This window comes from Dermacentor andersoni, chromosome 10 (genome assembly GCF_023375885.2).
Source record: "Dermacentor andersoni chromosome 10, qqDerAnde1_hic_scaffold, whole genome shotgun sequence".
NCBI lineage: Eukaryota > Metazoa > Arthropoda > Arachnida > Ixodida > Ixodidae > Dermacentor > Dermacentor andersoni.
Window position 1 is genome coordinate 37,849,994 of NC_092823.1, and position 24,594 is coordinate 37,874,587.

A 24,594-nucleotide genomic window follows, 5' to 3' on the forward strand; every position below is an offset into this window, starting at 1 on the left:
ATTTCCTTAAATATGAATACAGGCCCTGACGCCAATTTATTTCTGTCCTCTCCTCTACATATATTAAGTTAATGAACAATTCCAATGAGAATACGTGCAAACCTTTTTTTTACTCTGCGTACTATATTCCTATTACCTAATCAGAAGCTATACGAAGCTAACAAGTTTTTTCCTTGCATGATTCTGCATCTTTTACTGTGGTGACGTGGATGCACATGTGACCATGTTAAATTCGTATTCCTATTTTTGTATTATTATTTTGCGTTTCAAACAAGTTCGACCTAAACAACTTCTCGCTCTGGATCTAGCTCCCAGTTTGTGAAAATTCCGTGTTTTCTAGTGTTACGTGTTATTTATCGCTTTCACCTTTGTTACCACCGCCTTTCCCTCTATTTTCAAGCTTCCCAGAAAAACTTGTTTTCTTGTACAGCTGAGTGATTTCAATGTAGGCTGCTGCTGATGTATTCATTTTTTTTATCGCATGAGTGGAGTCCGGGACTACGTGCGGCAGATATGCTGGCACGCATGTAGTCGCAGGCTCCTGGACAACGATCGTCCGAAGTAAATCTCGACCGCTGATGTACCCACCGGCTGGCTGCTATGCTGGGGAAGAAGCTGCTGTGGTTGATGTCGGTCAGCTCGTTGGAGCGAGCCACGAACCGCTCGCCAGCGCCGTACGCCCGGATCGAACTGCTGCCGGAGACAGTCTCCGAGAAGTGCACGTAGATCGGCGACCGAGAGATGGACTCCAAGCGCTTCAGCTGGCGCGACGTGGCTATGTAGAATTTCTGGAATACAGAAGCGCGTTGTTTTAGCTTCATTTCAAGCAGCACAAACAGGCACGCGCTGGAATTTCAATCCGCACCTCCACGCACTGTGCTCTTTTAGGCGGAGAAACCGCTTCGAAATTCAGAAGTATTCAAATAAACGCTTTAAGATTCGCAAAAGAGGTCCATTCTTAAATGTGATATTTTGTGCACCTAACGCAAACTGAAACATTTGCTGGTTCATTCTGGCATCAATTGGCAAGCGGGATGTGTCGAGCGCGAGACTACTAGGAAACAGCTTCAACACAGTGCTCCTCTTGGTATTCAGCCCCAGCACAGAGGAGAACGATCTCGGGCTCTAAGCACAGTACGTCCAACCCCAGGGGGCGAGAACGATTTCTGTATTGTGCACAGTTTATTTCGATGCATACTTAGGCGAAGGCTTGTTTCGAACCATTAGGTACAACATAGACCATGTTTCTAGACTAACAATGAAGACAATTTCGCATTCATCTTCCATATTCCACATTACTTCCCTGAACTGTCAAAAGGTACCTCTCTTGGGAAGTAAAAAAATTCCTCAGATGAAAAATCGCACCACATGTCACAGCCAGAAATAACGTAATTTTTTTTTATCTTCGAACGCTCACAGCTTGTCAAATAACTTTAAAACCCAACTGCAAGAGAGCTAGCAGATGTCGTTTTGCTAAGTGCAAAATGAACTTGCTGGTTACCTGTACGAAGTAATAGATTATGAGCAGTGGAATGACCGCAGCCAAGAATATCGGATTCTCCATGGAGATGAGGATGAACGACACAACAGTCCTGAAGAACTGCATCATGAGCATTCTTAGGTTGAACCGCAACGTCACATCAGCCGTGTCAATATCCTTGGAAAACCTGCAAAGAGAGCAGCACATTTCCGATTGCCCAGCAAGCATGATATTCTCAGTTTAGTTTATTGTCCTTAAAGACCCCGGAAAGGGTATTACATAAGGGGTGGGTTTTACACAAATTCAACCTTATGTATGCATCATTGGCTATCAAAATGTGATCAATCAAACACTGTTGGAACAAAGACATGCAAGCGATGTCAACAATGCCAGCAGGTTACAGTGTTTAGCTGCTCGAGGAATCGACGAGGCGGGAAAACGAGCGGCACGCAGGCGCGCGACCTGCTGCGGTGAGAGATGCGGGCTGCTGCGGCAACGATGAAGGGTGTCGAACTGGCGACAGAGCTCAAGACTAGCAATGCGTCGGCGATTACATGGTATCGTTAATCCGGATTCTGCTTCAAGAGCAGAAGTACTGACATCGTGTGAACCTAGTGGCGCAGTTCTGTAAGATTCAAGTGAGCTGATAAGACATGCTTGATCTGGGCTCCCGATTGCAGATGCAGATTCCAGTTTTGCTCGAACAAGGGCAAGCAATTTGACGTTTTGTGGAGCCTCACGAAGATTACGCTTTAAAAAGCCTAGTGTCTTATTAGCACAGTAGATAATGTTAGAAATATGTGGATTCCAGGACAGATCATTCCACCCAGTGACACCTAGGTAGTGGTGCGACTCAACTAGTTCGAGAGCCATGCTTCCGATTTGGTAAAGAAATACCAGGGGATTACTGCTGCAAGTGACTGACGTGGCCTTACATCCTTTTTGCATTAAGTGTCAATAACCACTCATCAAACCCTGTCGGTATGTTGCCAAGTCGTTATGCAGGGCTGTTTGTTTTGAGGTGCTACACATAGTGCGATAAATGACACAATCATCGGCGAACATTCGAATGTTAGACACATGTGAAGGTAAGTCATTACTATATATTGAAGATTATATAGCGCCCAGAGCGGATCCTTCAGGGACGCCTGATGTTACTAGTACAGGGCTAGATCGGCGACTATTTTTAATGACAGATTGGGAGCGGTTACTAAGAAATTCTATAAACCAATTCAAAACATCAGGATCGAAATTAAGTTTTGTAAGTTTCAATATTCGACGCTGATGAGGGACTTTATCGAAAGTCTTGGAGAAATGCAAAAAAATGTCAGTTTGTATGTTAGTGTCAAGGATAGTGCGAATATCGTTCAGAAAGGTGACCAACTGTGTCTCACACGAGAAATCTTCGCGGAATCCATGCTGAGCGGGATGAAAATAGTGATTCGAGGTAAGAAAATCTATGATGAGAGAGTAGATGACGCGTTTCTTGATTTTGGAAGGGACGCTTGTTAGGGAGATGGTGCGGTAATTTAGCGGCAAGTTTCTGTTACCTGATTTCTGGACTGGAACAACCTTCCAGTAGTCTGGAATGAAACCTGACGGAAAATACTGGGCAACCATCAAATACAGATATGCTGCGGAAATATTCTTTGTGTTTTTCAAAATTTGAATTTATCTCGTCCATGCCGGAAGATGAACACGATTTTGTCGATGACCGCACAAATACGGCCTACATTGAAAACGATGGCTGGCATTGAAGATTATATACTAAGCGATGGCGAAATCCGAGGTGCATCAGATTAGTTAGTGAACACAGTAGCAAACGCAGAATTAAACACGTCAGCGCAATCGGAATAATTAATTTCGTTCCGTTCGTTACTTATCTTAATAGTGCGCATTTCGCTATTCTTTATGACTAAACTTGCCTCGAATTATTTATTAGTAGGTTTGGTAGATCATTGTGGTAAAAGCAGTGTTTCGCATGGCGCAGTGCGTCAACGCAGTTCTGTTCAGCATCGTCACATTTAACGCAGGCGCATGGGTTAAATGTCATCTTTGCTTGGCAACGCGATAAAGCCGCTTTATTTTCTAGGCGTTTTAGAGTTTTTGTGAACGATTGATTTTGCTGAGAGGAATGAAAGGCAGCTTTAGGAATGAATTTGTAAGTTCCCTTAGTTTGGTTTTGAAGCGCGTCCAGTTGCCGCTAACGGTATGGTTTCGGAAAATGGATTCAAATACAGGGAAAAATGTATTCATAGCTTCTTTTATGGCTTCGCAATTTCCTTTGTCGTATAGATATATTGCTTTCTTAAAAACATCCCGTACCGACAAACTGAGCGAGAAAGTGGTATGGATGGCTTTATGATCACTAATTTCGGGTAAATAGCAAATGAATGAAAGGCTGTCAGGGTGGTCGGTTAGTACGAGATTGAGGACGTTTGCAGTGAAATCCTGGTTGGCTAAATTACCAGCGGGGAAAAGTTCAAATTAAGGCAAAAATCGACAAAATTCTTAGTCTCCGTGTGCCCGGATACTCATAATAATGCTATGTTACGCCAATCTATTTGCGGGAAGTTATAATCGCCAAAGAGCAGAATTTGCGTGTCTGGGGAGCTGTTACCAGTTCGCTTAAGACGGTATGTTTGTGGCAGAAATCAGCAGTGGCACTCGGTGGTCTGTAGCAGACACCAAGTAGGACGTTCTTTAGAGCGGCACGAATTATCACTCACAACATCTAAAGATCTGACGTAAGCATGGTAACTGCTCGCGAACTGCGACTAGTACACCACCACCCCGAGCTCCTGCGCGGTCATTCCGATACAGGCAGAAACCGGGAAGGTCTGTTAGAACTTCGCTATCAGTAACGTTGCTAGTCAGCCACGTTTCAATTAGTAATAATATGTCACTAGCGGTTGATAAGACTACGTTCGACACCAGTTCGCGCTTTGGGAGGAACCTGCGCACGTTGGTGTTTATTATAGAAAGATAAGCACTATTTCTGGAGCAAGTCGGTGCTCTTTTCCCGTTTATGGTGATGCAACTGCTACACTACCTCTCGGGCACTACTCGAGGCGGCATCAAAAATGCACCTCTTTGAACCGATCAACAAAGTCTTATAGCGGAGAGAAAACGGAACGTCTTTGCTTTTTGCGAACGCAACGAGATGTTTTCGAGAATCTCTAACTGGCCGAGAAAACTCACTAGTGCTGTAGTCAGTTCCCTCAAGCGTTCGACCATTCAAAAGGATGCTTAGTTTTGTTTTAGGGAATGTAAATTTTGCTATGATAGAGCGAGGGCGATTTGGGGTGTGACAGCCGATGCGATGGGTGTGTTCTATTTCTTTTTGATCAATAATCAGTTGCAACCTGTCGCGGCACAGATCCACGGTCAATCTTTCTGAGTCAGAAGGGGTTTCCGAGCTGGAAGGATCGGGAAGTCGTTAAAAATGAAGTTATCCCCCCCGGGAACGATTTTTGGCATCGTCGATACGTGCTTCCAGCTCGAAGTACGATAAGTGGCCTGCTCAGTCATGGTGCGCATTGCATGTACTTAGTTTCGAATGGCAGAAGCGTCTGGTTTCTCGAATTTCTAGGTTTCTCAAAAGCGTCTGGTTTCCCTTGAAGGCCATTAATTCGCTAGCTTACGTCAGTAATTGCTTTGTCCGTGCAAGTGAGTTGAAACTTATGACCCTGAATTTCAGTGGTTATCTGGGTCTGGCCGGCGGTTAGTTCTTGCAATTCGGTTAGGAGGCTCTCAGGGTTGTAAGGAACGTTGTAGTGACGGTGAAGGACGACACAGTTGACGAAATTGAGTCACCAATTGAACACAATATTGCGCGAACTTGTGCCCAGCAAAACAAGTGACACTCAAGTACAACGATAGCGGCCAGCAAAATCGGTTATCATCGAGAAGCGCGTCAGCTTCTTATGCACGATTCGTTGAACCATCAGCGCAATCACTGGTGCTCGCACAAGTTCTAGAATATACACAACTGTTCACGTATCGCATGTAGCCTGATTACACTAGGCTCGGAGATAGCAGAGAGAATGAGCGATAACATTCGAGAAATTCCCGATGCAGAAAGGCGCGTCTTGCTCTGGGCAGTAACACTGAACATTTGTTATCTTGTGAAAGACCTGGAAAGATGGGTACAGGCGGAAATATTGTCACGGCGTCAAAAACAGAGGACGAGGATGCGAGAAACAAAACCAGCTCTGTATTCAAAGACCACCAGAGCTAACGCGCGAACTTGGAAAGCCATTTCCAATATCCTAATCGTATTTTGTGCATTGCATATTTGAATAAATATATTCCTAAGTGCCTGCATTACTCTGCTTTTAAAAACAAATAATGCATAGCCAGTGCTACTGGCCTTCAAATAATAAAGTATAATACAATATATCAAGGTACATTACATACAGCTGCGAGCTCGTTCCAAGGTTCCCTTACGCTCGAAGATGTATCAGTAGTCGGCGATGCCATCTTACTGATGAAAAACACACAACTGCAAATTACCATAAGAAAAACGCCAAAAGCGATACACGGATTGCCAGCAAAACACAGTGCAGTAATAGCTAGGCCAATCCGCGTGCGTTTTATATAAGGGCCCTCTAATTCTTACGGGGCTTTAGCGGTGCACAGATGCGAAAAGGCATAACCACAACAATGCGCTTCACGATTCAAGTTTACGTGGTGGCGTCACACGGTTCACGAGAACAGTCAACCCCATTCACACACGCGCACTCGCTACGCTCGACGTTGGTGTGCCGCGAGATCAGATCGCGCTGGCAGCCCGAACACGATCGAAGAGATTCGCTGACACGATCCATACCGCCGTTTCAGAATGTCGCGACAGTTGCACTGGCTCGTAGCACAGAACCACAAAACGCAAACACAACAGTGTAACCGCTACACGACAGATACACTCAGAGGCAAGAAGGCTGTTGGCGCACTCGTTTCCACACACACATACACAAGATGTTTAGTTACCGTGAGGGTCGCGCGTTTCAGCGACGTTATGTCGAAAGTTTTTCGGTCCAAGCGACTGTCAGCCTTCTTTTTTACACGAATTCTTTGTTCACAGTAACTGCTATGTGTACGCAGCACACTTACAAGCAAAATAATTAGAAGAGCAAACGGGATTAAGCGCAAGCAATCACCAAGGCTCGCGCGGTGATTGAGCGCAAACGAACGAAATGTAAACATGCGGAATCGAGGCGATCAAGCCCTCATTCCGCTCTCTTGAGCGTTTTTCTTCTAGCGCTCATTTGAAATTAAAGGACTAGATTTAGCAGTTCGGGCCCTTTCGTTTTTCACCACAGTCAGGCACCCGCAGGTTTTATTTCCGTGCGTGTGCAGATATTTGTTCACCTCACGAATGCCGCGGTTTAGCGTGGGCACCGTCTGCTACAGGAACTTCCTAGGTGGGCCAGTGGTGCCTAAATCGACCGCTGGGCAGACGTCTTTACATACTAATAAAACATGCTCCATCGTTTCCCTAGTTTCACCCCAGCAAGCACATGCTTCTTCCTTCTTATATCTCGCTTTATAGGTGCGTGTCTAAGGCATCACGTTCTCGCTTCGAAAAGTAATGAGCTTCCCTTTGAGTTATCACCAATTGTTTCTGTCCTGATTTCGTTTTTTTTCCTCTTAAGTAGTTACTCATGGCAGGTTTCTTTTCCGTTGCCGCCACGCATGAGATTTTTTCAGCCTCTCTGACTTTCCACTTGACGTTCTCTGTTGCTGTGTTGCCCACTGTTACGTTTCGCCTACAACGCGCGGTATAGCCGGCGCGGATGCAACGGACGCCGGAGCTTCGTTCAAAGCGGCGGACATTTTGGCCCGTTCGGAGCTCCCGCAGTCTCCCCGCCAAGCGCGTCCAGGCGTGTTTCAGTGCCACGTGTCTTCGTGTGTGCGTGTGTGTGTGTGTGCCCACGCTTGTCAAAGCGCGGCAGCCGGGGAGAGGAGCTTCCCAAGTGTGGAGCGAGGAGGTCTGACAGGCGCCAGCTTGGCGATGCGTCACTACACTCGTCTCAACGTGTCTCTCAGTCTGTCCGTACCCGCCGTCACGTGGTCTCGTCACGAGGCCTTCCTTCTTGCCCTCAACTGCGAAAGTATAAGAGCAGCTGCCCCCGGACGCCAAGAGAGAGGCTCCGATTTCTTCTGTCGAGTTACGTGCTCTCCCGTCTCTCACTTCGGTCGACCTGACCGCCCGCTCTTTTGCGATGTTAGAATAAACCAGTTGTTCTGTTACCAGTCGACTCATGCTTTGCCGGGACCTTCGGATGCTTCCAGTGCCCCAGGCCGCCAGGCCAACGCTACCCTTGGGGCTTGCGACCCATTTGCAACAACGGGCGTCAGCACTGAGATTGCAACAACTCGTGCCAGCGGTGCGATTACAACAGCTGGTGGCAGCGGTGGGATTCCAACAGCTGGTTGCCAGCGGTGAGATCGCGACAACGGAGGCCAGCAGCGAAGAGATGCGGTTGACTGTATGCTGAGCAGCACAACGACCATCCGGGAGCAGTGCAACGAGCCCTGTGTGATGACTGGTTGCCTGCAGCGGAACGACTGCGCTGAATTCTTGGCTGCGAGGTTTGGTGAGTGCGGGACTTTCTTCTTCTGAGTTTTGCCAGGCTTTTGTTAGTGTCAGAAACAGAGCTGGTAATTGTGGTTGTCGTTGCTGCCGGGTTAGTTTGCGGCAAGACAATAGTAGGCAGTAGAGAAAGCAGCATTCAGAGCAGCCATGGATTTGAAGTCGTTGCGCAAACCGAAATTGCTGGAGCTTGCAAGAGAGTTGGGTCTGGATGTCTCAGACAAACTCAGAAAACCGGAACTGCTAAGGGCTATTCTTGAGTTAGAAGCTGAGGATGACGAGCTGTCGGAATGCCTTGAGACCATTGAGGAGCGGGCAAAAAGACAGGAGCGCGAACTTAAAGAACAGAAACAGGAGCGCGAACGAAAAGAACAAAAAGAAAAAGAAGAGCGCGACCGTCAACACGCTTTGGAAATGAAGCGTCTCGAGGTAGAGATGGAACGCGCTCGTAATGGACGTCAGGCACACGGTGCAGGAGAACGAGTATTGTTCAAAATGACTGACCTGATGCGGCCGTTTAAGCTTGGAGAGGACATTGGTTTGTTCCTGGTTAACTTTGAGCGAACGTGCGAGAAGCAGGGGTTCTCTCGGGAAACGTGGCCACAGCGCTTGCTCACTTTGTTACCCGGCGAGGCGGCCGACGTAGTCGCTCGCTTGAATAGAGAGGAGGCAGAGGATTTCGACAAAGTGAAATCGAGTCTGCTAAAAAAGTACAGGCTGTCAGCGGAGGCTTTCCGACGGAAGTTTCGGGAAAATGAGAAAGGCAAAAGTGAGTCATATACAGAGTTTGCGTACAGGCTTATGTCAAACATGGAGGAGTGGCTCAAAGAAGAGAAAGCGTTTGGTGACCACGAGAAAGTTCTGCAGTGTTTCGGGCAGGAACAGTTCTATAGTCGGTTACCTGAGAACGTGCGGTACTGGGTCTGGGATAGGCCGGACGTTAGTACGGTTGCTAAAGCCGCTGAGCTAGCCGAGGAGTTTGTGACGCGTCGGGCTCGAGGAGCTAAGGACGGTCAAAAGGGTGAATTTGGCTCCAAGTTTGAGAGGCCGAAGTTCACACCCATGAGGGCAAAGGGGGAAACACGTAGTTCGGATGCAAGTGAAAGCAGTCCGACCGAACGTAAGGAGACGGCGGCAGCCGAAGCCGAACGCAGAAAGCGGTTCGAGACGAGGCAAGCGCGCGTTTGTTATACGTGCCAGAAGCCGGGTCACTTTTCGGCGCAGTGTCCAGAAACAAAAACAAAAGTCGTGTTTTTGTCCTTATGCAGCACTGACGAGAACATGAAGCTTCTCGAGCCTTACATGCGAGACCTCCTCGTGAACGGGAAAGAGTGCCGAGTGCTTCGCGATTCCGCAGCTACGATGGATGTAGTTCACCCCTCCTACGTAGAACCCGATATGTTCACGGGCGAGTGCGCATGGATCAAGCAAGCCGTGGAAGCTCACAGCGTGTGTCTGCCCGTAGCAAAAGTGCTTATTGAAGGACCTTTCGGAGCGCTTGAGACGGAGGCCGCAGTGTCATCTATGCTGCCCCCCCCAGTACCCGTACCTATTTTCGAACAGGTCCGATCACCTCCTGCGCGAGAAGGGGCTTTTGTTTGGTGAGGCTAGCGTTCAGGCCTTAACCAGATCGAAGGTTCGGGAGCTCGCTGCAAAGGCGGTAGTTGCGGGGCCGACGTTGTCGAACGATGAGAAAGGGTCAGAGGCGCAGCAAGCTGATATTCCGAGCACGCCCGAACTGAATAAAATTGCGCCTGTACCGTTAAAGGCACCAGATACTGGAGAGGAAATTCCCGATGCGGGAAAGTTAGAAGAGCTATCTGCAGATTTGCTCATCGCGCCTACGTCAGACGGACTTAATAGGTTGCTAAAAGTCAGCCGGTCGGCTTTGATAGCCGAGCAAAAGAAGGATGGCAGCCTAGAAAACATACGCTGCATTGTCAAGGAAGGTATCGCCAAGAAAAATGCTCGCTTTGTGGAAAGAGGTGGGGTCCTGTACCGGAAGTATCTAGACCGCAGAGGAGTGGAGTTCGATCAGCTGATCGTGCCTCAGTGCTACCGTCAGGATCTGTTGCGCTTGTCGCATGGGGGTTCGTGGTCCGGACACCTAGGAGTTAAGAAAACTAAGGACCGTCTCTTGCAAGAGTACTATTGGCCAGGGTGTTTTCGGGACGCAGACCACTTTGTGAAGACATGCGACACCTGTCAGCGGGTGGGCAAACCAGGGGACAAATCGAGGGCGCCGTTGAAGTTGGTACCTATCATTTCGGAGCCTTTCAGACGGCTCGTTATTGATACAGTGGGACCTCTGCCGGTAACAGCCACGGGGTACAGACACATTTTGACTGTGATCTGTCCAGCGACAAAGTTCCCTGAAGCAGTGCCGCTTAAAGAACTCAGCTCTGTTGAGATAGTCAATGCACTACTGTCCATATTTGCGCGAGTTGGTTTTCCTGCGGAAATCCAGTCAGATCAGGGCACAGTGTTTACTAGCGCTTTGACGACAGCCTTTCTCGAAAGGTGCGGGGTAAAGCTGTTACACAGCTTAGTGCACCACCCCCAGTCGAATTCCGTTGAGAAGCTCCACTCCGTCATGAAGCGCGTGTTGAGAGCATTGTGTTTTGAACATCAAACTGACTGGGAGCTGTGTCTGCCTGGGGTGATGTTTGCATTACGGACCGCGCCGCATGCGGCTACGGGGTTTTCGCCAGCTGAGCTGGTGTACGGTCGCTCGCTGCGATCTCCGCTTCGCATGCTTCGAGAATCGTGGGAAGGCAGGGGCGACGACCCAGTCGTGGTGGAGTACGTGCTTAAGCTCCTCGAACGCTTAAGAAGGGCACAGGAGTTGTCAGGTGAAGCAATGGCAAAGGCCCAGCAGAGGGCCAAGGTTTATTATGATCGGACAGCCAGGGCCCGTCGTTTTGAGGTGGGCGATGAGGTCATGATATTGCGCACATCGCTAAAGAACAAACTCGACGTGCAGTGGGAGGGCCCAGCACGGATTGTTCAAAAACTGTCGGACGTTAACTACGTGGTGAGTCTGCCAGGAAAGCGGAAAGCACAGCAAGTTTACCACTGTAATCTGCTCAAACCCTATAAGCAACGGGAAGCAGTGGTGTGCATGATGGTAAACGTTCCCGAAGAGCTTCCGGTCGAGCTTCCGGGACTAGGCTCAGTGACGAACAGGAAAGACACCGATCAAGTCATTAGTGACTTAATAAGTAAAGCATCGCTGTCGCCTGAGCAGAAAACCGAACTACACCAGCTCTTACAAGAGTTTCAAGGTCTTTTCTCTGAGAGGCCTGGTAGGACTTCTGTCCTTACTCATGACATAGAACTTACCTCCCCAGAGCCAGTACGATCCAAGGCGTACCGGGTGTCACCCCGCCAGAGCGATATTATGGAGGCTGAGGTAAAGAAAGTGCTACAGCTCGGTGTTATTGAGGCGGGTGAGAGTGATTATACCTCCCCTCTGATTTTAGTTGAGGTACCGGGCAAGGAACCTCGTCCTTGCGTCGACTACCGCAGGCTTAATTCCATCACTAAGGATCAAATTTATCCGATCCCTAACATCGAGGAGCGCCTTGAGAGAGTGAGTAGCGCGCAGTTTATTTCCACCCTAGATCTTGTCAGGGGTTATTGGCAGGTTCCACTTACAGAAGAGGCTAGTAGGTATGCGGCGTTCATTTCACCAATGGGAACATTCCGTCCTAAAGTGTTGAGCTTTGGTTTGAAGAACGCGCCATACTGCTTTTCAAGCCTCATGGATAAAGCGTTGCGGGGACAGCAAGAATTCGCTTTACCGTATCTAGACGACGTAGCGATATTCTCCGCATCCTGGCCTGAGCATATGGCCCACTTGCGGGCAGTGCTAACCCGCCTGCGCGATGCGGGCTTGACAGTCAAGGCTCCCAAGTGCCAGTTAGCACAGGCCGAGGTTGTCTACCTCGGTCACGTGATTGGTCGGGGTCGTCGCCGCCCGTCTGAAATAAAGGTGGCCGCTGTGCGAGACTTCCCGCAACCGCGCACGAAGACCGATATTCGGTCGTTCTTAGGTGTCGCCGGCTACTATCAGAGGTACATCCCCAGGTACTCTGATATCGCGGCTCCCTTGACGGATGCTCTAAGAAAGACAGAGCCGCAAACAGTCGTCTGGGATGAGACGAAGGAAAGAGCTTTTAGCGCCCTAAAGAGCGCCCTAACAAGCCAGCCTGTGCTACGATCGCCCGACTACACAAAAGGGTTCGTTGTTCAGTGTGATGCTAGTGAGCGAGGCATGGGCGTTGTACTGTGCCAACGGGAAAATGGAGAAGTAGAACACCCCGTCCTGTATGCTAGTCGTAAGCTGACCAGTCGTGAGCAGGCGTACAGCGCCACCGAGAAAGAGTGCGTGTATCGTGTGGGCCGTTCAGAAATTGTCATGCTACCTAGCCGGCTCGAGGTTTATCATTGAGACGGATCACTGCCCTCTCCAATGGCTGCAGACCATCTCTCCCAAAAATGGCCGCCTCCTGCGCTGGAGCCTCGCTTTGCAACAACATTCCTTTGAGGTGCGTTACAAAAAGGGGAGTCTCAACGGTAACGCCGATGGCTTAAGTCGAAGCCCCTAACGTGGGAATCAGCCTCAAAATTGTTTGTTACTGATGTTTTTCTTCCTGAGGCAGGATTTTTTTTAACTTATTGCTTTTGTGTAGTGTTTCAAAGTGATGATGTGCTTTCTAGTGCAATTTTCCGATTTGTGGACGCGTTCTGAGTGCTGCTAAACTACTGTAAGGAACTAGGCAGTAGTATAATAGGGGAAAGAGCCTGGCAGGGCTTAGTGAGGGTTGTGCCGTGCTTGCTGACTGAGCGGTTGAGTTTCGGCGTAGTTCTAACGCTTGCCGGGAACGAGAACAAAAATGTCAACTCTCCCGAAGTCACTTTGCAGTGTCCTGGGTGAACCTGAACGAGAGAACGAGGCCTTCTCTGTGCGCTGCGCTCAAGAAACGCCGAAGGACGCCCGACTTCGGTTATGAGCATCATCGAGCGACATCCCTCCGGACAGCGGATGCAGTCCCCTGACCATCGGGATCTCCTTCCCCCGGCGGGGCGGTCTGTTACGTTTCGCCTACAACGCGCGGTATAGCCGGCGCGGATGCAACGGACGCCGGAGCTTCGTTCAAAGCGGCGGACATTTTGGCCCGTTCGGAGCTCCCGCAGTCTCCCCGCCAAGCGCGTCCAGGCGTGTTTCAGTGCCACGTGTCTTCGTGTGTGCGTGTGTGTGTGTGTGCCCACGCTTGTCAAAGCGCGGCAGCCGGGGAGAGGAGCTTCCCAAGTGTGGAGCGAGGAGGTCTGACAGGCGCCAGCTTGGCGATGCGTCACTACACTCGTCTCAACGTGTCTCTCAGTCTGTCCGTACCCGCCGTCACGTGGTCTCGTCACGAGGCCTTCCTTCTTGCCCTCAACTGCGAAAGTATAAGAGCAGCTGCCCCCGGACGCCAAGAGAGAGGCTCCGATTTCTTCTGTCGAGTTACGTGCTCTCCCGTCTCTCACTTCGGTCGACCTGACCGCCCGCTCTTTTGCGATGTTAGAATAAACCAGTTGTTCTGTTACCAGTCGACTCATGCTTTGCCGGGACCTTCGGATGCTTCCAGTGCCCCAGGCCGCCAGGCCAACGCTACCCTTGGGGCTTGCGACCCATTTGCAACAACGGGCGTCAGCACTGAGATTGCAACAACTCGTGCCAGCGGTGCGATTACAACACCACCCTACAGGCCGCATACTTGCTGGTAAGCTTCCTAGTTCATTTCCTCCACTGTGAATCAATGTTTTTCCTGTACAGATACCTCAACACTCTCCCAGCCCATATACCTTCTTCCAGCATCCTCAACCATTCTTCATACTCGATTTTACTGCGAGCTTCCCTCACTTCAAAATTAGTCCAGCCCATATCCCCCTGCACAGCTTCATTTGTAGTCTTCCCGTGAGCGCCCAATGCGAGGCGACCCACTCACCTTTGGTTTTCGTCGAGTCCTGATTGTACCCCTGACTTAAAGCAAACAACCGCATTTCCAAAAGTAAGTCCTGGAACCATTACACCTTTACACATACCTCGGAGTACCTGGTACCCCATAGCGCTCTGTGCTTTATTACGGCTGCATTTCTCTTCCCCTTCACTGTTAGTTTTTTCCTATCTTTCCATATATATATTGCCTTCGTTTATCCACATTACCACGGTATTTATATTTTGCTACCCGAAGTATTTCCTGGCCCTGTGTCGCCACTGTCTGTTCACTGTTTTCATTGAATACCATAACACCTGATTTTCTAACACTAAATTTCAAACCTAAATTGTTGCCTTCCTGTCCACAGATATTAGCCAGACGTCGCAAATCACTTTGCTTATTAGCTAGCAACACAATGTCGTCCGCATAAAATAAACCTGGGAGTTGCTGCTCTACTACTGTATGCGCCTGTTTGTATGAGAAATTAAATCCTATATTACTTCCTTCTAGCGCCCTCTCCATCCCCACCATGTACATCATAAACAGCAGCGGGGATAAAGGGTACCCCTGCCTCAGTCCCTTGTTGATATGGACTTTCTCCTCGCTCCTCATCCCTTGCCATTCAACGCAAACGGTATTTTCTAGGTAAATCTCAAAAGCTGTAGACAATAGTCAGCTAAGCCATCCCCTTCCAGAGTATCCCACAAAATGTTGCGGTCTACGTTGTCGTAGGCTCCTGTAATGTCTAAAAAAGCCACATATAACGGTGTGATTTCTACTTTTTATATTTCAATACACTGAGTAAGAACAAATAAGTTATCTAAACGCCTACCTATTCTGAAGCCATTCTGAAGCTTTACCAAAATGCCATTATTCTCTGCCCATGCTTGCAGCTTTAATTTGATTGCCTGCATTGCTAGCCTGTATATTACCGATGTAATGTTCAACGGTCAATACGAGTGAATTCTATCTTTCTTCCCCTTACCTTTATAAATTAAATTCATTACACTTCGTCGCCAACTGTCTGGTATTCGTCTATCTTTCAAAGTTTTTTTCCCCTGCTTTCACCAAAGCTTCCCTACTTCTTGGTCCTAGTTCATTATCAGCCTAACGGGAACCTCGTCTAGCCCCGTGGCTGTGCGCTTAATTTTCTCTTGCGCTTTCTTACAGTTGAAATTTGTCAGCACCAGCTCCTTTTCTGCTTGGTTCTCATGCTTTTTTTCTTCAAATACAACCACGTCATTGGCTTGGAGAGATTCGGCTGTTATTTTTCGGATGTAATTTATTGCAACTTCTCCTTCCAGTCTGTTTTCATCTTCGTCAAGGATATGTTTTATTGTTGTTGACCTCCGGCCTAATAGTTTTATGCGGTTCCAAAATATTCTAGGTGCGGCCTTCTTTTTCTCGCGTATTTCTGTCAGCCAACGTTCACTTTCACCTTTTAATTTTGCTTGCACCAGTATTTGAACCATACACTTTTTATCCCGGTATATTTCCCATTTACTGGCTACTTCATCCTGCGGCAACTGCGCCTTCTTTGCCTGCCCCTGCTCTCGAGAGGCTCTCTGTCGTTCGGCGATCGCTTCTCCTTGTTCCACCAGCTTTTCGGTTTCTTCCAACGAACAATGGATGGATGGATGGAAGGTAGGAGCGTCCCCTTTGAAACGGGGCGGTGGCAGTTGCCACCATGCTCAGCTTTTTATTTTGCCTTTTATTTTTATCTGTGTTGTGTGTTATTGAATTTCTCGATTTTCTTTAAATACGTCTTCCTACACTTTTAACCTTATGTCACCTCTCTGCTTTTGAGCCACCAATCCTCCAATCGCCTTTTGCTAATTTCCACCGCACCTTTATTTACATGACTATCATTATCTCTGAACCCTAGGGCCTCAGGAAGGGTGACTGTGGCCGCATCGACATCGGGGTTGATACCATCACATTTTAGTATGAGGTGTTCCATTGTTTCTACATATTTACCACACACAGTACATGTGTCTTCTTCTTCGTTAAATTTCTTTTTATAGCTCCGCGTTCTAAGACATCCTGATCTAGCTTCAAAGAGTAGGGCACTGCCTCTTGAGTTATCATAAAACGCTTCCTTCCTGATCTGCTGTTTCCAGTATCGATATAGTTCTACACTATGCTTCTTTCCCATTGAATTTATCCAATTTTTACCTTCCGCATTTTTAACCTGTCGTTTAATGCTCTGTCCTTTTTCGTCCTCGTGTCTGGCATACTTACTGGTTAGCTTTCTAGTTCTTTTCCGCCATTGTGAGTCAACGCTCTTTCTGTATAGGTTAAACACCTTATGCCCACCTGTTATCATCCAATTTCCTCAGACGTTTTTCGTATAGGATTTTACTCTGAGCTTCCCGTGCTTCGAATGACGCCCAGCCCATATCTCCCTGTACTGCTTCGTTTGTGGTTTTCCCGTGGGCACCTAGTGCTAACCTTCCCACAGCTCTCTGATTTACCTCTAGTCTCGACTGAACCTCTGCCCTTAAACACAGGACCGCATTCCCGAAAGTAAGCCCCGGCACCATTACTCCCTTCCAAATGCCTCTCAGTACCTCATACCTGTTGTAACCCCACAATGCCTTATGTTTCATTATCCCGGCATCTCTTCGCCCTTTTGCTATTAGAGACTGTTCGTGCTTTTCCGTGTACATCTGCCCTTTGTTTATCCATACCCCGAGATACTTGTATTCGGCCACTCGGGGTATTTCGTGGCCTTGTATTGTAAGCTCCTGATCAGTTGTATCGTTGAAAAACATCCCACCGGACTTAGCTGCACTAAAACTGAAACCTAAACTGTCTCCTTCGTCCCTACAGTAATTAACCAGAGCCCGTCGCGAGCGCCACCTACGGCAAGAAAACCTGAAACGGCAAGGCGCACTATGCGCGGTCCACCTCCGTTTCGTTGCACTATTTTCGGCGTGCACCGTACTGCGCGCGTAGAAACTTTACGGCGACGGATTGCCACAAATGCTTCGTTTCAAAGGACATCTACACCCACAGATCAAGTTCGAAAAATTACATTCACCGCTAAAATGTCCCGAATGTGCATCCTTACGAGGACGGCGCAGGCGGAGATCACTGCTACTCCAAAGGGTGATGGCGAGAGGCTACGAGTACGGCTCGAGGTCCCTTGGGCGTTGTCACACCGTTGGCACAATTTCCCCGCGACGAAGAGCCGCTCTCTGTGCTGGTGGAACGAAAGCGCGTGGTGCTGCGCAACACGGCCGGCGACGGCGGCTGCGGCACGGAGCAGCACGGAAACCAAGCCGTACTGTGAACCGCACCCAAACGTCAGCCTCGCGCTTCCCTGAGAAAGCTCCCAATGGGCGAGGCAGACGCGTCCCACTTCGCTCCGTCTGCAATGTGCCACACGAGGCAGATTGTCCGCACCAGCTACGCTACTCGCAGGCTTCTATCGCTAATATAAACCGTGTACCTAACAGTCATCCGCAATGAAAACACTTAGACAGCTGCGCTCAAATTTCGCATTAGGGAGTATCGTATTCATCGGTGAATATCTTTCCCGCCTCCTCCATCTTAATGTTTTCGTGGAAATTTGTATTGTATATGTTCTGTGAAAATGCACATGCTAAGGAGACAAAATTACTTTGTCTGATTCGCCATCAATGTCTTCCTCACAAGAAGCAGACGACCTGCAGATGATGTGCTGTAGAAAATGCCGAGATGCCAAGTCGCATGCCTGTCATGGCATGTGAACTTTACAAAATTCACTTGAATACAAGTAGAAATATTATCGTACGCACCGGTTTAGAATCCTGCCCATAGGTGTAGTGTCGAAGAAGGACATCGGAGAACGCATTACACGTTCGAGCATGCCAGAGTGCAAGATCTTGCTTCCTCGCAGTGCCGCAAGATTCAGTGAAATACTGCCTACCAAGATGAATATAGCTGAAAAAGAATGCGTACCATGATAAGGAGCATGGCAACAAATAAAGTTCTTAGGTGGCAAAAAAAGATAATTTGCCACGTAACTGCCGGGAACCACTTGTAAAGCATTTGAGGAATTCAGTATTTACCCCCCTTGCGTTATGCACTGCTTACTTTTAGAACAGTGAACTTATTAGGTTATTCTGTCCATTATTCTACAAGAAACACCGATATAGATCTTGTACCTTACTTCCGTAAAAGTTGTAAGTACGCAACTTTGGCCCACAACGCTCATACACTAAATGCGTATGAAAATGCAACCGGTTGGAGTAAAACGCAGTTGTCTTCCTACATTTTTTTCCCATTCTGGCCTATAAAAGCAATAACATTTCAGCGACTCAAATATATTTACCACGTCATTAATTGGCGCTTGCTTGTCGACAAACACAAGTATTCCAAAATCCTAAATGAAATATCCAGACATCGCCATAGCCAGTACATTAGAGCATTTAAAATAAGAAATGATTGCTTTAAGTACAGCTTTATTCCTAGATGTATTACAGAATGGAACGCGCTCCCTTAATCTGTAATATCAGCCTCATGCGTTGAATTTTTGCAACGTGCATATGATGTTTTTGCCGCTAACTATGGTGTAAATCATGACTTTAACAAGCTATATTTCTGGCATTTCCAGTGGGGGGGGGGGGGGGGGGGAGAATTCGTACAGTGCCTAGAAGTTAAATTGATTCTCATCTCTCCTGAGACGCCTGTGTTGGTCATTTAGTTGGCTTATTTTTTCATGGTGTATCAATTGTACGTATTCTTCCCTTCCTGTAAAGGCCCTCGGGCTGACAGTACTGTTTTTTATTTGCTTCAATTTAGGCGTGTTATTTATAAATGTGTTGTATTCTGTATTAACATTGAAACCAATAGGCATAAACGTTTCAAAGGGAGCTTTAGAATGTATTCGCTATGCTAAATTTCAAGTTATAGGCAACAACACTTACTTTGGTTTCTTGGCGTTGTTTTTTGTTCCTTCTTGTGTTTTTCTTTCCGTTTTTTTTTAGTTTAATTATACCATTTCAGTGTTTCCTTTTCTTTCTTTTTTTCACGAGCACCGGTTTCTGCCACTCCTTCTAGCATCTCTTTCGTAGACACGACAGCCCACGACCACCAGCGAAACAGGTAATCGAGGGCTGCTGTGCACGCCGTTGACCCGCCGGCTGACACACGGGCGTTGGCACGTGATTGACAGGCGGCCGTGTCCCTGGCCTTGTGCACAGCACTCCTTTATCCTCAATTCGACACCCTCGCCGCTAACACGCATTCGCTCGTTGCCGCACCCACCCGTCTTACGCCCTCTCCCTTTTAGAAGAACCCCACCTATATATACTGCGGCGAGGAAAGCATATGTCAATTTGAAGGACACAAGTCCACTTGTGGATGCGTTGGCTCCTGCTTTCACCTTGTTCTCGTTTTGCTGATAGTCTTGTGTTCTTTGTTGTAATTTTATGTAACTGTGCGATTTGTAAGTATGCTAAATTATACGTTGTGCTTTGGTTGCTTTTATCCCGCCTTCGCGACGACGTATCAGAACATATGCAATTTACGTAGCTGCTATCATGTCAGCTGGGCTCTGTCTGACGGCTTCTAGCCCAGGGAACCTTCCAGCGCATCGTTTGGTACATGATTCTGATAAAACAGCACTTCCTGCTTTATCACCAACTTCTTTGGGCAATAGTAGTAAATTAGGCGAGTTGGTATCCTTCCATTTAGAGAAGGCGGCTAAGATGAACGCCGTTCGAATTCATCGTGACCGCTAAGCGTGCTACTACGATAGTGAGTAAAGAAGACAATTTTAACTATGCTTGTCTGCCTTGCGCTTTTGCCATGACTCGTGTAGTTTGCGTATAGCGTATAGTTTCGAACGTCCGTTATGGTACGGCTAGTACCAAGTTTGGCAATGGTCCCTAGCACATCTAATGAATACATTGTTGCGCCAAAAAAGGAAAATAAGGACTTGGGAGGGGGAGTGCGAAACAACATATCGAGCGCTGAACTTGAACTGATTTTATTCTTACAGCAGGGCAGGGAGGATTAACAAATGCGCATGCGTGCATCAGTGTTGCCTAGAGCGATTACAGTGACGTTTTTAATAGATGCAACTCGTTTTCAAACAGAAAAACAGACGTATCGCTAATACAACTCGTGCCTCTTTTGTGTGATATGCCTCCAAAAGTTCTCTTGCTGACGTATCACCACTCCTGACAAGTATCTTTATCTCACGCAGTAGTGGCTGGCATCTGCCTTCCAGGCAAACCGTGCAATGCGCAGGTAAATGCGCATTACCTTTGTTGATTACAGACAATTCATGCTCCCGGGCCCGGTCATTAATACATCTCCCCGTTTGTGCAAGCCAAATTGAGGCCACTGATGTCCTGTCTGCTCTCTTGTTACTGCAACAATTACAACCTTGCATTACAGATTCTTGGTACATAAAAAAAGCCCTGCAGGAATATTGTTTGCAATGTGACAGCACGCAAGCGAATGGCAGTGCACCTCACACATCGTGTCGCATGCATGCACAACGTGCACGAGCTATGAAGGTGTGTCTTTGGTTCATCCATGACACGAGTAATCCACGTTTCATTGGCTGTGTGCATGATGTGCCTGCTATTTTCGTTGCTTTGATCAATGTATTAAACGAAGATGTGGTACCTGAGCTGGAAATCATCTCGGTGCGTAGCCATTTATTCCTGTTCTTCAAGTATTTCAGCCTTGGTTCACAAATCTGTATTGCCGCAAATACCCCGCTAATGTCACAAGCTTGGCCTGCCGGTCCTGCATTTTCACGAGCCTTCGTCGCAGTATTAGCACGCGAAGATCGAAGACAGCGAACGCGCTAATATGCACGCGCACTCACTTTCGACGCCGCCGTACATGGCGTACATGCCGAGACGGAAATTGCGCTGCTCCGGGTCGGTGGCCAGCACGGGGTCCAGGGCGTCGTTGCTCCACAGGCTGAGCCAGTAGCTACCCATTATGTTGAAGGCGTGCGAGAACACGTAAGACACGAAGGTCAGTGCCGTCAGCCACTTGCCCATGGCCTTGACGTACGCCAGGTACACCCACCACTTCACCTGTGCATAAACAGCGAAAGAAGGAATACGGGAAACACAAGGTTCTTCGTGGGCTTACTCTCTAACCAAGAACCTGATAAATTAAGAGATCGATGCCCATGTCTTATAATGGGTGAAGGACCCCGAGCAGGAGATATAGTCGGCAAAAAGCCTAAACTTCAGGTGAAGCTCTTCTGACCCTCCCCCCCCGCCCCCCGGAAAGAAAAGGCGCGATAGGTCTGCCTTTTATCCCTCCATCTTTCAGAATATAATCTGAAGTGAAGGCGCTAAAACCACGGTGGACGAAGAAGGAACACACACAGGGCGCCTTCAGGGTGTGTATTCAGGGTGTGTGTGTGTTACTTCGTCCACCGTCGCTTTGGCGCCTTCACTTCAGATCATGCTTAACCAACACGCCCAACTATCCAGCCTAAATTCAGAATATAGTGCCGTAAAATATGTCAGTGCAGTGAAGAGAAGCCCCAGCTGTTCGAACCAAATCAACTGTGGCACGACACCACACTCACTAGCAGCCACGTTCAAGGCCTAATACAGCTCAAGGCACAAACGGTTTATTGAATATCACGGGAGGGACTGCCTGCAGCAAAGCGATCCCTGCGTGTGCGCGCACCGGTGGTGTTGGAATGCAGAATGGTGACACTCGCACTTCAATAGAACTCCACCAGTAGAGCGAAAACGCTTGCTACATGGAAGTCTCCGAGCATTGAGAAACCTGGCAGCTGGTTGAAAACGATGACGGGAGGAGGGGATTAGCAAGGTTCGGGTACGGGCTAGTTGGTATTCCATTGTTTCAAACGTCACTTACAGCGCATACATAAACAAGGGACAGCGCTTGTCTTAGTCGTTCTTTTTGTCTTTTGTATACGTATGCGCTGTAAGTGATGTTTAAGAGAGGGGATTAGGTTATGTTGGTCTTTCTGCCAGGAATGCAGTTTTCTGCGCACAAGACGAGGACGAAGAAGAGGCTGAGACACGCGAGCGCAGATGTCTGCGCTCGTGTATCAGCCTCTTCTTCGTCCTCGTCTTGTGCGCAAAAAACTGCATTCATATTCTACCAACATGGCCAAACAGTCACCTTAGTGAACTTCCGGCCAAAACCACAATGATTATCAGGAACGCCGCCGTGGGAGACTCCCGATAAATTTAGACAACCTGGGGTTCTTGAAAGTGCACGTAAATCTAAGTACATGGGAGTTCTAGCATTCGCCCCTATCGAGCTGCGGCCGGGGTCAAACTCGCAGCCTCTAGCGCAGCATAAAGCCATCGTCACTAAGCTACTGCGGCAAGCGGTAATAAGGACGGAGCGAATGGCATGATGTGTTTCGTTGGTGAATGTTTTCTGCTGTTACTCACCATATCAATTATGGCAAAGAAGTCCATAAAATGTGTTTGGACCGCTTTCAATAGTTTTTACTCAAGCCACCTGAGTGACATAAATGCCAACTACAGTGACTGTTGAATGCTTGCAGCACGCGAATGTGAAATAAGAAGCTCGGACACAAGGAAAGAACGAAGATTGTTACACTGTACAAGCGTGATGGCATAGTCATAGAAAGTCCGCCAAGTATGGGGACGCAACGCAATTCAAATCCCAGTGCCGGAAACCCACCGGACCATCATGCGCTCTCCAGCTTCGTCTTTCCTTCGTGTCCGAGCGTCTTACTGATTCGAAAGCGTCAAATGGCCCATTAATCGAAAAAGCCGGCGTCTGCAGCCTGTACCAGCAAAATGGCACCTCAATTTCTATTGGCTCCTACGCATGTCGCTAGCGCTACTCGTCAAATTCCCATTGGCGGCAGTGCCGAATTACGCGCGCTTCGACGGATAGGGCGAGGGGCTGCGCGAGGAGGGAACCCGTCGCTCGAGCATCGCGCAACAGAGACGCGGACGTAAGAGGAGGAGAAGGCGCACTGAGCGCAAAAGTTCAAATAAATTTGTTGTACCACTGAATCGGTATATACTGCGCATGCGCTTACAAGAAAACGAACTGCGCATTCATGTAGCATAGTTATGAGTCATGTGATGCCGCCCCCAAGAAACTTTGTTCTTTTTCTGAGAGCCAGTGAAGGGAACTAACGCACTTATCACCCAATTTTGCAATCATCTGCGTTTTACTTATTTCACGGATGAGCTGGTCTTGCCACAGGACACAATCGTGCATTCGTCCTCGATAGGTTTGCATCCATCATTGCGACAATGAATCGCAAGAACCCTCGGGTGCCATTTTTTACGTTGTTGCGGAGTTCGCGGAGCCGATCATTGATGGAACCCGCCCAGTCTGCCCGATATATTGCTTCCCACATAAAAGCGGAAGGTTGGGAACCACCCGTGAACACACTCGACCAACTTTTTGCGGTGATGCTTTGTGCAGTTATCGGACGGGACGCCATTTGGATCTGTCAACTTGACAAGCTTGTCGAGCTTGTTGGGAGCAGAAAGGACAACTCTTACATTTCCAGTGCCTTAAACTGCAGCGCCTTGCACTTGTAGTGAAATGTCGTGGTCTAAACAGGAGTGCTATGCACTGCAGTCTGAGGTATTTAGATACGTTGATTTTCATTGACTGCTCTTCTGATTCCTTTATTCTCGAAACAGACAGCGTTAGAAACAATTCAGGAGTGCTTAGTTCCCCTTCAAACTACTCATGAGTTGCTGGTAGTGAGGTCTGTTCCATTTCTTGATCTTCGCCTGAGCTGCCAGGACAGCCACATGTGTTGGTCGTATGAGCCGCGAGCCAACTAGCCACTTCTGCCATATACGTCCGCACATTCTAAGCTTAAGCGGGCCATTATCAGTTTATGCTTTAAGCGTACTCTTAGAAATTCTTGCGGCCATGTAGTGGACGTAAATTTTGAAAAGCAAGCTCAACGTTTGTCCTTGGCTGGATATCCTAAAGTGGTGGAAGTGTGTCGTGCAACGCGTTTTAAGAGAAGCGCGATCGAACACGCAAAAGTCAGTTGCCGATGCCCCTCCCGGCAAACGCTCTAAAGTGTTGTACCTTACATGCACGGAATATCGCATAACTTGAAAAAGATGGCCCGAAGGGCAAATTTAAGTTGTTTTTTCTACTCCCAACAAGCTCGGCAAGCTTTGCAAATTTTGCAAGCTTTGCATTACAGATCGAAATGCTGTCCCATCCGGTAAGTGCACAAAGCATCGCCCAGGTAGCCCAAAATTGATACATAACGTTTTTATATCGTTTATCCGAGACGAAAGAAATGGTTTAAAAAAGACACGAATAAAACACCTTCGTTCGTAAAACGTCGTATATACCTGCTAGTGTCAGGCTTAATGACTTTTTTCAGACGATCTAGAACAGCTCTTCAAAACGTATTCGAAAAGCTGGTTTTGAAATAGCATTGGCAAATGCACAAATAATTCCTTTGTCAGGGCTTTTCATATACGATTCTTAAACGCTTTTAAGACGTTATCTAAAAGCTGGCCTAGAAGTAGTCTTGAAAGGTTTACGATAATCTGAAGTTAGTTTTC

The 24,594-nt window shown here is 47.9% G+C and overlaps 1 protein-coding gene across 1 annotated transcript in view; it reads right to left on the reverse strand.

Moving 5' to 3' along the window:
- Positions 1–24,594, reverse strand: part of LOC126519167 (multidrug resistance-associated protein 1-like) — a 255,175-nt gene that overhangs the window by 29,874 nt on the left and 200,707 nt on the right. Inside the window, exons 20-23 of the mRNA XM_050168782.3 lie at positions 20,889–21,105; positions 17,842–17,986; positions 1,502–1,667; positions 589–788 (exon numbers count right to left, since the gene is read on the reverse strand). Coding sequence (XP_050024739.1) covers positions 589–788; positions 1,502–1,667; positions 17,842–17,986; positions 20,889–21,105 — 728 coding nt within the window. The remainder of the gene's footprint in view (positions 1–588; positions 789–1,501; positions 1,668–17,841; positions 17,987–20,888; positions 21,106–24,594) is intronic.